General features: G+C 40.9%; 1 protein-coding gene across 3 annotated transcripts in view; it reads right to left on the reverse strand.

Annotated features, from left to right (window-relative positions):
* Babam2 (BRISC and BRCA1 A complex member 2) overlaps positions 1 to 14269 on the reverse strand; it is a 382404-nt gene that overhangs the window by 23115 nt on the left and 345020 nt on the right. For all 3 annotated transcript variants that reach the window (XM_032908967.1, XM_032908965.1, XM_032908966.1), the window contains one exon: positions 3674 to 3827. In XM_032908967.1, the coding sequence (XP_032764858.1) occupies positions 3674 to 3827 (154 nt within the window). The remainder of the gene's footprint in view (positions 1 to 3673; positions 3828 to 14269) is intronic.

Raw genomic sequence — 14269 nt, forward strand, 5'->3', positions numbered from 1 at the left:
AAAGAATACAGGAAGAGAAAATAAAGGAACTAAAGACAAAGGAAGTTTAAAAATTTAAAAAAAGGAAGATGTCGGGGTTGGGGATTTAGCTCAGTGGTAGAGCACTTGCCTAGCAAGCGCAAGGCCCTGGGTTTGGTCCCCAGCTCGAAAAAAAAAAAAAAAAAAAAAAAAAAAAAAGAAAAAAAAAGGAAGATGTAGGACTTAAGCTTAATAAACTCATTTGTTATATTAAGTATAAACTAAATATGAAAGGACACAGACCATTAGACTAGATTAAAAAAATCAAAGTATACAAAAAGTTTCAGGACATACAGATAGCTAGAGACTACATAAAACAAAAAGGGATTAAGAAAGACAGCATACTAAACTACATGGAAAGAAGGCTGGAATAGCTATTTTAACATTAAAGAAGATTTCGAGTCAAAAAGCCTTACCAGATAAAGACATTCCACAATGGCAGAAGGACCAATATATTAAGAGGACATAAGAATTCTAAGTACGGGAAGGGGAATAACCTTTGAAATATAAGTAAAGAAATATATAATAAAAAATTAAAAAAAAAAGAATTCTAAGTACGTATGTTCTTCATCAATGTGAGCAACAGATGGTCTTGGATCTTTGAAGGGTTATAGTCCAATAAACCCACAAGAGGTGGAAAGTATCCTGTGGGCCAGCAGATGGCTTAGCAGGTACAGCTACTTGCTACGAAACCTGACAACCTGAGTTCAGTCCCTAGAAATGACATGGTAGAAGGAGAGAACCAATTCCCCTGATCAATCAATCCATAAATGTAAAAAGAATGAAATACCTTCAGTAAAGCCTCCATTTATGTATCTAGCTATAGTGAGCAGAGTTGGTGAAATAGACTGTCTTAGACTATTGTTTTTCTTCCTTGGGAGCTGGAACAGCATACAGCACTGTATTAAATAATACCATCTCATAAAAATATCACAATCCAAGATCAAACTATGGACTCTACCAAATGTATGTTTCTTTCAGACCTCTACATGGCTCAAAACTATTAAGCTGAGCCATTGTAAGAGAGAGACAGTCTTTATACAAATCTGTTCCCAGCACTGAAAATTATACACAAATTATATTACAATAAAAAGATAATTACAGCTAGGTTTTGCCTTTAAAGATCTCACCATTTGGTTAAGAAAATAGATGTAGATAAAGATGTTAAAGAAAAAGTAAAAATAACATAGAAGATATTCTAAAGGAGCATGTGATGAGAGTACAGGACCGGGAAGAGGGCAGAGAAGGTTTGCCTGGGAGTTTTGAGCATACGAGCAAACCCGTAGGGAATGGGGCTTGGGGATGAGGGATCAGAGCCCTGAGTACAGGCACTGAAGGATGGAGCAGAAGGAAACCTGTGTTGTTCAATGTTACCTCATTGACTGCACCTTCCTAGCAAGTCACTCATCAGCAGGGAGTACAAGCCTGCCTTAAAAGATGAGGTTCAGAGAGATTATGCACTCTGCCCAAGGCTATGGAGTTTATAGGATTAAATTCTGTGGTCGGAACTAGGGCATGCATGACCCCAAAGCCTGTGCCTACTCACTTTAGGGTATTCAGTTGTTAAGGGTAGGACTGGCTGCATTGACATCAGCAAGAAGCACTGTGGTAGGAAAAGCCGTGGCTTCGCAGTGCCAGAAAGTGTCCTTTTTTAATGCACATGTTTAGAACTGTGCTCTTAGGCAGGCAGAATAAACAGCTGATTTCACTCAAAGGGCTCTGGGGCTGTTCTAAACCATGAGAGTGTTTATGTCGTGGGCAGAGCTCCCTAAGTGAATTATAGCCTTTTACACACTGTGTACAGTATTTTCATAGGATACAGAAATGGCGCATGAGAGGAATGCCTCACTGACCTTTCTTTTTGTTCAACAGTTTCTTCCATGCCTTTCTGCTAGTTTTCAGACTGAACCACACTACAATTCTTGCTTATGTTTGCCCATTACCTGGCCTCTGACACAGCCCCACATAATTACTCAGTACAATTAAAGAATAGGGTTTAAAGCTATTATTTCTAGCTAGCATGAGCTGCTGGCTGTCTCTTTTATTACATCTAAAATGGATTTATCCTCACTAAACTAGCAGGCAGATTTTTTTTTAACACGACTTCAGATGTTTTCTTTAGACTGGTGTTAACATAAAGCAAATGTCTCTTGAAAGTCTGAACCAATCTGCTAAGATAAACAGACTTCACTTACGATATTCCTATACTGAAATCACAGGCTTGTGGTCTACAGCTCCTTAAAGGCTCAATTCATACATGCTAAAATGCCTGCTTAAGAAGTGTGTACACGCACACCAGGATAGCTTTGCCATGGAAACCACAGAGACATGTCTGGTTCAGATTCTGGAGCACATGCCACAAAAAATGGCCCATCTTCTGGGGGCAGAACCTATGTGTGCATGGAGAGAGCTCAAATTAAACAACTGTAAGACTTCAGACAGAAACTTGTTTACTGTTCCTTTGTTCCACTGCATTTCAACACAGGTCTTAATAGTTGTTACTAGTTGTACTTGCATATGTTTGTTTATTCCTGAAAACAGAATTTCAGACTTCAGTATACTGGAGATCAAGGGCAAGTACAGGGAGAAAGGCACATGAGTTTGAGCTAACAGCTCGGGTTGCACATAGGAATTTTGGGTGGCTGGAGTGCTGGAGAAGGGCATGCTTGTGGGACATTAAGCCTATCACATGTGGAGGTTAGAACTAGAGACGATGGGAGTAGACAGGAGGGTCTTCCCTGGGAAGAAAACTCGAATCAGGAAATGGTTGGTAAGGATAGGAAGTCTTAATAATGGAGAAGTTTCTAGGCCTGGAACGTCATCTTCTGTTATAGGTACTTTAAAGCGTCAGGAATTTGGTATGATTTATCTCCTTGTTGGCTACAGGCTCCATGAGGCCATGGGTAGTTTGTAGTTTACTGTGACATCCTCAGCATGGCACACAGTGCCTAGAACATGGTAGAGGTTAATAAATATTCAATAAGCAATGGAGGATGCCTATGAGACAGTTTTCTTTCTCTGATTCTTTGGCTCTGCCCACCCTTCAGAGCTGGGATCACAGGTATGTGCACATGGCAGTGCAGAGTGATGAAGTATTAGCCACACCATGGTTTATTTTTGGAAAATCCCATTTCAGTCCACTGCTGCTTCAGTCTAGGAGGCAGGGGTTCATACACTGCTGGCCCAGGCACTGAAGTCTTTACCTACAAAAAACAGTCATCATGTTTCTGGATCAACCTGATCCTTATGGCTGTAGTGACAGCCTTTCTACACTCAACTATGAAGGCCAGTAACTTCACTCTCCATTGAGGCACAGGTTCCACAGCAGTGTCTGCAGATCTCAGGAGTCTGTACTTGAGTATACAGCCAAGACGCATGAATGCAACACACAGGAGAAACGTAACACCATTCATGAGGTGCCGTTTCCCATGGAAAAGAAGATACAGAATTCATACTGACTACTCATTAGATCTGTTTGCCAACATGTGAAATCTATCATTTTAAATACATATACGTAGTTGTCAACATTTTTATTACTGACATTATTTATCTACAACTCAACTTGCTATCTCATATCTCCTACAGTCCATTTACAAAAAGTTAAAAAAAAAAAAAAAGCCACTCATGGCCGGTCAAACAACACTAGATCACTTACTTTGCTCTCTTGGCCATTTCATTTCCATCCCATCTGGGGCTGTATGGGTAATTTTTCTGTGCTTGGGAGTAAAGCTGTCCACTGTTGGTAAAGTGGTAGACGGACTGAAACGTGAGGGTTGGCTGATCTCGAGGGAAAAACAGAGGCAGGTCAACTGCAAGGCAAAAGAAGGGAAAAAAGTTAAGAGTTCATAAACACATCCTTTTTTTTCCTCCCCTAGACAGGGTTTCTCTGTGTAACCCTGGCTATCCTGGAACTTATGTTGTAGACCAGGCTGGCCTCAAGCTCACAGAGATCCACCTGCCTCTGTTTCCCACATGCAGGGATTAGAGACATTTGTCATCCCTGCCCAGCAGTAAACACAAGACATGTTTTTGGCTAACTCAGAATGTTGGACACATGACAGTTGGAACCCAAAGTACTGATTGAGGCTTGGATCAAAGCGATGGCATGAGGAACCAAAGAGTCCATGACACATGTAGAATCTTAGGCACAGCCAGGATGGCATCCCACACTGCCTGATCTCCTGGGCCCTGGATCACCCATCAGCCATTGCAGATCTAGTCATGTAACTGGGTTAAGTTTTCATTTTGCCACAAGTTTTTCAAAGGTGCGACAGTGTCTTCCTCATTTGTAATTTGATGGAGGAGAGCAGGATGGAAGATGGTTTTCAAGAACAAACTTGGAAAAGTGACAAAAAGGGTCTTCCATAATCTCTCTACTTGATAGGATGTGCCAGCTAGACTACCAGAAAAATAAAATTATCATTCTGCTTCCAATCAAGCCATGAATTTCCATACTCAGCACTTTCCATTTTTTCCCACATATGTTACAACATATATTTATATCTTGTAAATCAGAGGGAGCTCCTTAATGGGTGGCAACAGGAACAAATCTGAGCAGAGACCATGCTGCTGCACATCAGAGCGGAGGCCAAGCCCTGCTAATATGTAGTGTGTGCTTTTTCATTTCATTTTGGGGTTAAGTCAATTTTTAAAAATAAAATCTCTTGTTAGTTTTAGTGGAGGCAAAGCATCCTCAGAAACTGTTTCAACATTCTTTGAGGTAGACAATGTTTGTGCAAATGTTATCCATTTCTAGGACAGAGAACAGGGACATTAATAATCGCAGTAACTATGTGTATAGAATTTTCTAACTTTGCAGAGTACATTTTAGATACTTTGTTAATTAAAGCTTCAAGAACATTAATTTGAAACTGTGCATTTAACAGAGAAGTAAACTAGAAAGTTCATGGGCTTTATTAACTTTCTCATAGACTGGGCAGCAGCAGGAGACAACATTAGAGCCAGGATTCAAATCTTTGGCTCCTACTGTGTGACACTAAAGAATACTCTAGAATAGCCTGCTTATAACTGTGTTGCAATTACAACTCAGGAAGCCAGAACCTTCATTGTAAAGAATGAACAAGGACGGAAGTGTTGGCTGTACAAACAGATACATATTAAAGCAACACATGATGACGGTGTGGAGTGTATCCCTTCCTCGGGGTGGATAAGGCTGGTCCTGGACTAGCGCTTTCCCTCTATGTGACTTCTCAAAGGAAAAGTTAGCTTCATGGTGTTAGGGTTTTTTTTTTTGTTTTGTTTTGTTTTTGTTTTTTTTTCTTTTTTTTCCGGAGCTGGGGACCGAACCCAGGGCCTTGCGCTTGCTAGGCAAGCGCTCTACCACTGAGCTAAATCCCCAACCCGGTGTTAGGGTTTTTAAAGACCCTCCCCAACAGTAACTCACTGCTTTACCCTAAACCAAAACCAACCAACCAACAAAACGCTGTGTTGTTGGTAGAACCTCTCAGACTTCTGAGTGTACTGGACTCTGATGATGTCTGACTCAGCGACACAGGGGGTTTCTACTGGTGACTCACACTACTACCAAAGAAAAGGGGCAAGACTGAGAATGTCCACTTTTTAGTCACTTTCTCAGTGTCACAATATGATAGTCTCCATACATGTCTATTTTAATGAAAGCAGAGATTTTATAACACAGAACAACAAAAGTATAAAAAGACCAATCCAAATGACAAATATCTCAATTCAGAAAACCCCCGTGGCTCCTTTCATATAACAAAGCTTGGTCTGTGACATCCTCAGCTACTCTGAACAAATACTACTTTCTGCTTTCTAACGTTTTTAATCCTTTCTGATACTCACTTAATTTCCCCTGATTAGTTTTAAGGAAGAAATGCATGTTCATGTATACTTTTTCAATTTCAATTGTAACTGCTATATTACATTCAAGTTTCCAAACAGAAAACAACATTCAGACTAACCTCCAAAACAACATTAGACTTAACCTCTAATTAATGATGTCCAAAGCAATCATTAATAATAGGAAAGTATTTAATATGCTAGCTAACCTATAAAAAGGAGTAATTTAAAATAACACAATTCAATGTATTCATAAACAGGTATAAACAGCTATCACTCACACTCAAAAGTAATGTAGTTACTACTACGGGCTATGTGACTTTCAAGCTTTTGGGGGACTTTAGACTACATTTTTTTTTCTAAAAACAAAAGAAGTGTGTGTGTGTGTGTGTGTGTGTGTGTGTAAGTACACATGTGTCAGTGCTTGTGGTGGTCAAAGAAAAACTTCAAAGATGTCATTCTTAGGAATGGCATCCACCTCTTTTGAGAAAGGGTCTCAAGTGCCCCGAAGCTCACCAGTTAGACGAGACCAGCTGGCCCGTAGGCCTGAGGGTACTCATGCATTTGCCCTTTGAGCTGGGACCACAAACACATGCCACAATGCTCAGCTTTTTATATGGATCGAACTCAGGTCTCTTTGAAAGTTCTTTAAAGACTGAGCCGTTCTCCCAGTACCCTGAGAAGCTTTTACAGGATTAGGTCTTGGTATAGTGCTCTGGCTTTTGCCAAACTCCCGGGCTCATGAGATCCTTTGGCCTCCAACCCAGAGCATCTGGGACATGGGTATGCAACTCTGCATCTGGCTGGAATGCCTTCTAATTTTTCCCATTATTTTGCTTTGCAGAAGCGAATTGCTGCTATTAGTATTGGTATGTTGAGAAGTATTTTTCACCTAGTTTTGAACTATCTTCTTTGACTCAAATGCCAATTAGCATTAGAAACATTAAAAACCATAAATATCATCTATTAACCCACTCAAGTAAGATATGATTCTTGTTTTTATTTAAAAATCAGCAAGCTCTATGCTGATGTATACTCTAATCCTCAAAACATTCACTACATGATTCTGTTTTGTCTCCATACAGAACAGTGTGTCCCTACAGCCAATGTTCAAATCGGAAACTTCCTGTACCACAACTGGGTTACTAGAAGAACAGGAATTATCAAAGGATTTCAGAGATAAAAGTTATGTATATGATAATTCACATAGAGAACATGAACATTTAAAGCTATAGATACCTTGCTCAAGTAAGTTATATTGTATCTAAAATAGTCAGGAGTCAATAAAATGATAGCTTCTTTTAAAACTACTCTATGTATAAAATGATAATAACTACAATATCTCAGAACTACTTTGCATTTTTTGTATGAGATCTGAATAGTACAAATTAGTTGACGTTAGCAAAAACAAAACTTGTTTTCCCTTATCTCTAAATGTCTCTGACACTTAACTATTACTTAAAGTTAGCTGATGAAAAAGAATTACTGTAGGCTTCGAGCAGCTAACTTGTTCTCAAAGAACTCCACAGAGCCTAAGCAATTTGCTCTCCCAGTTTAGCTATATCCATCAATTTTTTAACCATCTGCTTTCTTGCGAGCGACTGGATCACACTTGATCCCTAGATCTACTGCTTATGACAACAGCTTCTTATGTTTTCTTCTTGTGGGTTTTGGTCCGCTTTCTATAAGTGGAAGGGATGGCCCTCACTGGCTCAGTAGGTCTGGCTCTTAGGTTCCTTAGGAATTCGCTTAACTGTGCCACACCGAACACTTAAATTCTGCATACACTGGGCTCTTCTGAAGGCTCCTCCACATGGCTCTGAGAAGACAGGCATGATGAGGCTGCATTCCAGACAGCTGCCACCTGATGGTCACTGCCATGGAGTTAATGGCAGCTCCCAGGTAACAACCAGATGGCAGCGTGAGAGGAATTAAACACAGACGAAGCATGCTGTGTGCAGTGTAAGGTGCAGTGTGTGGCCACCGCTTGCCCACTTAGGAGCCTGCCCTGCCTGTCCACAAATGCTCATCATTTTACCACAGGGAGAGTCCAGGAAAGAGCTGTCTGAGATACAGGGCTCTAGAGGAAAGTCTCACTTCTTCAAACATACCAATTATCAAAAAATGGCCCTAGGACAGCCCAAAACCACTCCATCCCATGCAGCCTGATTGACTGTCAGAATATTTTAGGCTTAGCTTGAATAACGTTACTTATAGGATTTTTCATTTTCAGAAATAAAACTAAATGTCATAATCACAGCGAGACAATGAGAAATCACTTTAGCAGCAGGTGCTGGTAATTAGTAGTCTGGCTTGGGGAAAAGGAGAATATAAAAATGAGAAAGCAGTCAGGAGGGGAAATCCTGGTGTGAGGCCACAGTGTAGCAGAGAACACTATGCATCCAAGTCATCCCTCACCCTGAATCCTGGTAAAGATGGCAGCCACCCTTGGCAGCCTACCTAATAGCCTTTCTCTATCCTCTGCCCTGCCGTGAGCATGGCTCCCTTCTCTTATCCACTTTGTAAGGGCATGGTTCTTGTAGACTCCTAGAAGCCATGGCATGGGGCTGTTGGTAGCACTAGGGGATTGGAGCCAGGCCTCTCACAAGTGCTCCCACAAGCACTCTATAAGTGAATTATATTCCCCCAAAGCATGGAAATTTGACTCACTGTTGCCAGTGGGATCTGAGGGGAAGTTGGCAAGGGCATTTCTGAGAAATAGTTTCCATTCTGATTAGAGACATGTAGAGGCAGAAGCCCCCATTTCATTCTAGCCTTTGATCTTATCATGTGAAGTCCTGATGCCTGGAGCTGTGGCCCCAGTTAGTGTCCCCAAGAAGGCTGTCGAGATGTCACTGAGCTGCTGGCTTTTTTTCTTTTTTCTTTTTTTTTGGAGCTGGGGACCGAACCCAGGGCCTTGCGCTTGCTGGGCAAGCGCTCTACCACTGAGCTAAATCCCCAACCCCACTGCTGGCTTTATCATCTCTGGGGTTTCTTGCTTTCTGAGGCAATTACAAGTCTTCATTATTTTACCTCAATCAAGTTTTCTTACATTTAGAGTCAAAGGTATGCAAGAAAACATTTCTTATAGCTTCTCTGCTCAAGAAGGAAGGAAAACTGAACAATCTATTTAAAAAACATTTGGATCAAGCATGGTTAAAAACATTTAAGAGACATAAATAGGAAAGTTTTAGCTGTCTGGAAAATTTGGTTTTGTGGGACAGTTCAACCCTGGCAAATGCCAAACAAATGAGGGGTTAACCATAATTGCTTCCCTGGGAGTCACATCATCAAATATTTTCACCATTATTCACAAGCCATTATTTCATTTCTCCAGGCCTCACAAGCTATAGATTCCTCTGCCTGCCCCCATGCTCTCAGATTAGAAGGGAAGGTCCTCACAGACACACTCACTGTGGTTAGGGTTATGTTCCCAGTGCCAGGCTGCTAGTTCCTTGAAGTGGTGTTATGAGATAGCTTTCCTCTTACCTCTCCAATGATGACTACATTTGAAGTTTTGAGGCAGAGTCTTATTGTGTAGTCCTGGTTGGCCTAGAACTGGCCATATAGTCCAGTGACCTGGAACTTGAGGCAGCCTGCATCCCAATGCTAGGAATAAGTGGGTATGCTATCATACCATGCTTGGAGTTGACTTGTTACGGTGGCCTGTGCACATCTCGCTCCCAGGCTCTTCCCTAGCCGGTGTAGGAAGACTGCTACAAAGTTACTCTCTACCCCATTTTATTAACAACTATGACACCTCTGAGACACGCGGACTCCAACCACTAGAAAGCTAACCATGCTCCAAGCACACTGCTCATTGCTGAGAGACATAAGGTTTCCAGTTCCGAAGTATCCCTCTTGAATACTGATCATTACTGCCATTAAGTGACAAGGAAAAGCATAGCTAGGTTTTGTTAAACTGGTTGCACTTTTTACTGGTTCTGAATGTGTGTGTGTGTGTGTGTGTGTGTAATCTCATGGTGTAAACAGACTCTTCTTTTGTGGTTTGAATATTACAAACTGAAGCATGAAGCTTTCTTTCCTTTTTCCCCCCATCTTTATTAAATTGGGTATTTATTATTTACATTTCAAATGTTATTTCCTTTCCTGGCTTCCATGCCAACATCCCCCTAACCCCTCCCCCTCCCCTTCTCTAAGGGTGTTCCCCTCCCCATCCTCTCCCCATTACCACCCTCCCTCCAAGAATCCCATTCACTGGGGGTCCAGCCTTGGCAGGACCAAGGGCTTCCCCTTCCACTTGTGCTCTTACTAGGCTATTCATTGCTACCTATGAGGTTAGAGTCCAGGGTCAGTCCATGTATAGTCTTTGGGTAGTGGCTTAGTCCCTGGAAGCTCTGGTTGGTTGGCATTGTTGTTCATATGGGGTCTCAAGCCCCTTCAGCTCTTTCAGTCTTTTCTCTGATTCCTTCAACGGGGGTCCCCTTCTCAGTTCAGTGGTTTGCTGCTGGCATTCGCCTATGTATTTCCCGTATTCTGGCTGTGTCTCTCAGGAGCCTACACTGTCAGCCTGCACTTCTTTGCTTCATCCATCTTATCTAGTTTGGTGACTGTATATGTATGGGCCACATATGGGGCAGGCTCTGAATGGACGTTCCTTCAACCTCTGTTCTAAACTTTGCCTCCCTACTCCCTCCCGAGGGTATTCTTATTCCCCTTTTAAAGAAGGAGTGAAGCATCCACATTTTGGTCATCCTTCTTGAGTTTCATGTGTTCTGTGCATCTAGGGTAATTCAAGCATTTGGGCTAATAGCCACTTATCAATGAGTACATACCATGTGTGTTCTTCTGTGATTGGGTTACCTCACTCAGGATGATATTTTCCAGATCCATCCATTTGCCTATGAATTTCATAAAGTCATTGTTTTTGATAGCTGAGTAATATTCCATTTTGTAGATGTACCACATTTTCTGTATCCATTCCTCTGTTGAAGGGCATCTGGGTTCTTTCCAGCTTCTGGCTATTATAAATAAGGCTGCTATGATCATAGTGAAGCATGTGTCTTTGTTATATGTTGGAGCATCTTTTGGGTATATGCCCAAGAGAGGTATAGCTGGGTCCTCAGGTAGTGCAATATCTAATTTTCTAAGGAACCTCCGGACTGATTTCCAGAATGGTTGTACCAGTCTGCAATCCCACCAACAATGGAGGAGTGTTCCTCTTTCTCCACATCCTCGCCAGCATCTGCTGTCACTGGAGTTTTTGATCTTAGCCATTCTCACTGATGTGAGGTGGAATCTCAGGGTTGTTTTGATTTGCATTTCCCTGATGACTAAAGATGTTGAGCATTTCTTTAGGTGCTTCTCAGCCATTCGGCATTCCTCAGCTGTGAATTCTTTGTTTAGCTCTGAACCCCATTTTTAAAAAAATATTTATTTATTTATCACTGTAGCTGTCTTCAGACACACCAGAAGAGGGCATCTGATCTCATTTCAGATGGTTGTGAGCCACCATGTGGTTGCTGGGATTTGAACTCAGGACCTCTGGAAGGGCAGTCAGTGCTCTTAACCACTGAGCCATCTCTCCAACCCCTCCGAACCCCATTTTTAATAGGTTATTTGTCTCCCTGCAGTCTAACTTCGTGAGTTCTTTGTATATTTTGGATATAAGCCCTCTATCAGTTGTAGGATTGGTAAAGATCTTTTCCCAATCTGTTGATTGCCGTTTTGTTCTAACAACAGTGTCCTTTGCCTTACAGAAGCTTTGTAGCTTTATGAGATCCCATTTATCGATTCTTGATCTTAGAGCATAAGCCATTGGTGTTTTGTTCAGGAAATTTTCTCCAGTGCCCATGTGTTTGAGATTCTTCCCACTTTTTCTTCTATTAGTTTGAGTGTATCTAGTTTGATGTGGAAGTCCTTGATCCACTTGGACTTAAGTTTTGTACAGGGTGATAAGAATGGATCGATCTGCATTCTTCTACATGCTGACCTCCAGTTGAACCAGTACCATTTGCTGAAAAGGTTATCTTTTTTCCATTGGATGGTTTTGGCTCCTTTGTCAAAAATCAAGTGACCATAGGTGTGTGGGTTCATTTCTGGGTCTTCAATTCTATTACACTGGCCTATCTGTCTGTCTCTGTACCAATACCATACAGTTTTTATGACTATTGCTCTGTAATACTGCTTGAGTTCTGGGATAGTGATTCCCCCAGAAGTCCTTTTATTGTTGAGGATAGTTTTAGCTATCCTGGGTTTTTTGTTATTCCAGATGAACTTGCAAATTTTTCTGTCTAACTTTATGAAGAACTGGATTGGAATTTTGATGGGGATTGCATTGAATCTGTAGATCGCTTTTGGTAAAATGGCTATTTTTACTATATTAATCCTGCCAATCCATGAGCATGGGAGATCTTTCCATCTTCTGAGATTTTCTTCAATTTCTTTCTTTAGAGACTTGAAGTTCTTATCATACAGATCTTTCACTTGCTTGCTTTAAGTCACACCGAGGTATTTTATATTATTTGGGACTATAATGAAGGGTGTTGTTTCCCTGATTTCTTTCCCAGTTTGTTTCTCTTTTGTGTAGAGGAAGGCTACTGATTTGTTTGAGTTAATTTTATACCCAGCCACTTTGCTGAAGGTGTTTATCAGGTTTAGTAGTTCTTTGGTGGAACTTTTGGGATCACTTAAATATACTATCATATCATCTGCAAATAGTGATATTTTGACTTCTTCCTTTCCAATCTGTATCCCCTTGATCTCTTTTTGTTGTCTGATTGCTCTGGCTAGGACTTCAAGAACTATATTGAATAAGTAGGGAGAAAGTGGGCAGCCTTGTCTAGTCCCTGATTTTAGTGGGATTGCTTCAAGTTTTTCTCCATTTAATTTAATGTTAGCTACTGGTTTGCTGTATATGGATTTTACTATGTTTAGGTATGGGCCTTGAATTCCTGTTCTTTCCAGAACTTTTATCCTGAAGGGGTGTTGAATTTTGTCAAATGCTTTCTTCAGCATCTAATGAAATGATCATGTGGTTTTTATCTTTCAGTTTGTTTATATAGTGGATTACGTTGATGGTTTTCCGTATACTAAACCATCCCTGCATACCTGGGATGAAAGCCCACTTGATCATGTGGATGATCGTTTTGATGTGTTCTTGGATTCGGTTTGCAAGAATTTTATTGAGTATTTTTGCGTTAATATTCATAAGGGAAATCGGTCTGAAGTTCTCTTTCTTTGTTGGGTTTTTGTGTGGTTTAGGTATAAAAGTAATTGTGGCTTCATAGAAGGAATTCGGTAGCGCTCCGTCTGTTTCAATTTTGTGGAATAGTTTGGATAGTATTGGTATTAGGTCTTCTATGAAGGTTTGATAGAATTCTGCACTGAACCCATCTGGACCTGGGCTCTTTTTGGTTGGGAGCCTTTTAATGACTGCTTCTATTTCTTTAGGGTTGTTTAAATCGTTTATCTGTTCCTGATTTAACTTTGGTACCATTTCCTGCATATTTTCAAGTTTTGTTGAATATAGGTTTTTGTAGTAGGACCTGACGATTTTTTCAACTTCCTCTGATTCTGTTTTTATGCCTCTCTTTTCATTTCTGATTTTGTTAATTTGGACACACTCTCTGTGTCCTCTGGTTAGCCTGGCTAAGGGTTTATCTATCTTGTTGATTTTCTCAAAGAATCAGCTTTTGGTTCTGTTGATTCTTTGTATAGTCCTTTTTGTTTCTACTTGGTTGACTTCAGCTCTAAGTTTGATTATTTCCTGCCAGCATGAAGCTTTCTAAAACACTGCTATATATCCTTATCCCATTTTGAAAAGAGACAGAATCATACTCCTTTGCTATCAGATAAGAATGGCCCACCATTAGTGGTGTCACAGGCAAAATGGGAGTAATAATTATTACTTCATTGTGTTTGTTGACAGGATTAGACAAAGGCCAGGCAGGTACTAAGTAAATATTTACTCTTTCCCCTCCTTGCCCTCACCCTGAGTGCCTCATATAGATTGGTACTATTCCACACGATTCCAATTTCTCATGGTTGTATGTAAGCCTTCAGATGCTTACATTTTAATTATCTTGATGGCAACCTTTCCCAACTTTGTAAACATTTTCACATTTCAATAAATACACTGAAAAAACCTAGTTGTGACATCATGGAACATGGTAAAAATAAATACTGCACAGAATGCCTCCTGGGTTACGGAAAGCTTAGTCCGCTATTTCACAAGTGCCTAGGACCCAGTCCTGAAACTGCTGTTAAGGGCGATACACACCGAGGTTCTCAGGGGCCACTGGGTGTGGCCCAATAGTCACCCCTCACTACAAACTCTCTACTTATGGTTCCATTTTCCATCCATTCCCCTTCCTAAAGCCAACTCAGTCTCAGCAGCAATTCTTTCCCTCTGTACATATGCTTCCTTTTGAAGAGTAAGGTGGGACTATCTCCCGCCACTGGGCAGATG

The sequence above is a fragment of the Rattus rattus genome, chromosome 7 (assembly GCF_011064425.1).
Source record: "Rattus rattus isolate New Zealand chromosome 7, Rrattus_CSIRO_v1, whole genome shotgun sequence".
Classification (NCBI taxonomy): Eukaryota; Metazoa; Chordata; class Mammalia; order Rodentia; family Muridae; genus Rattus; species Rattus rattus.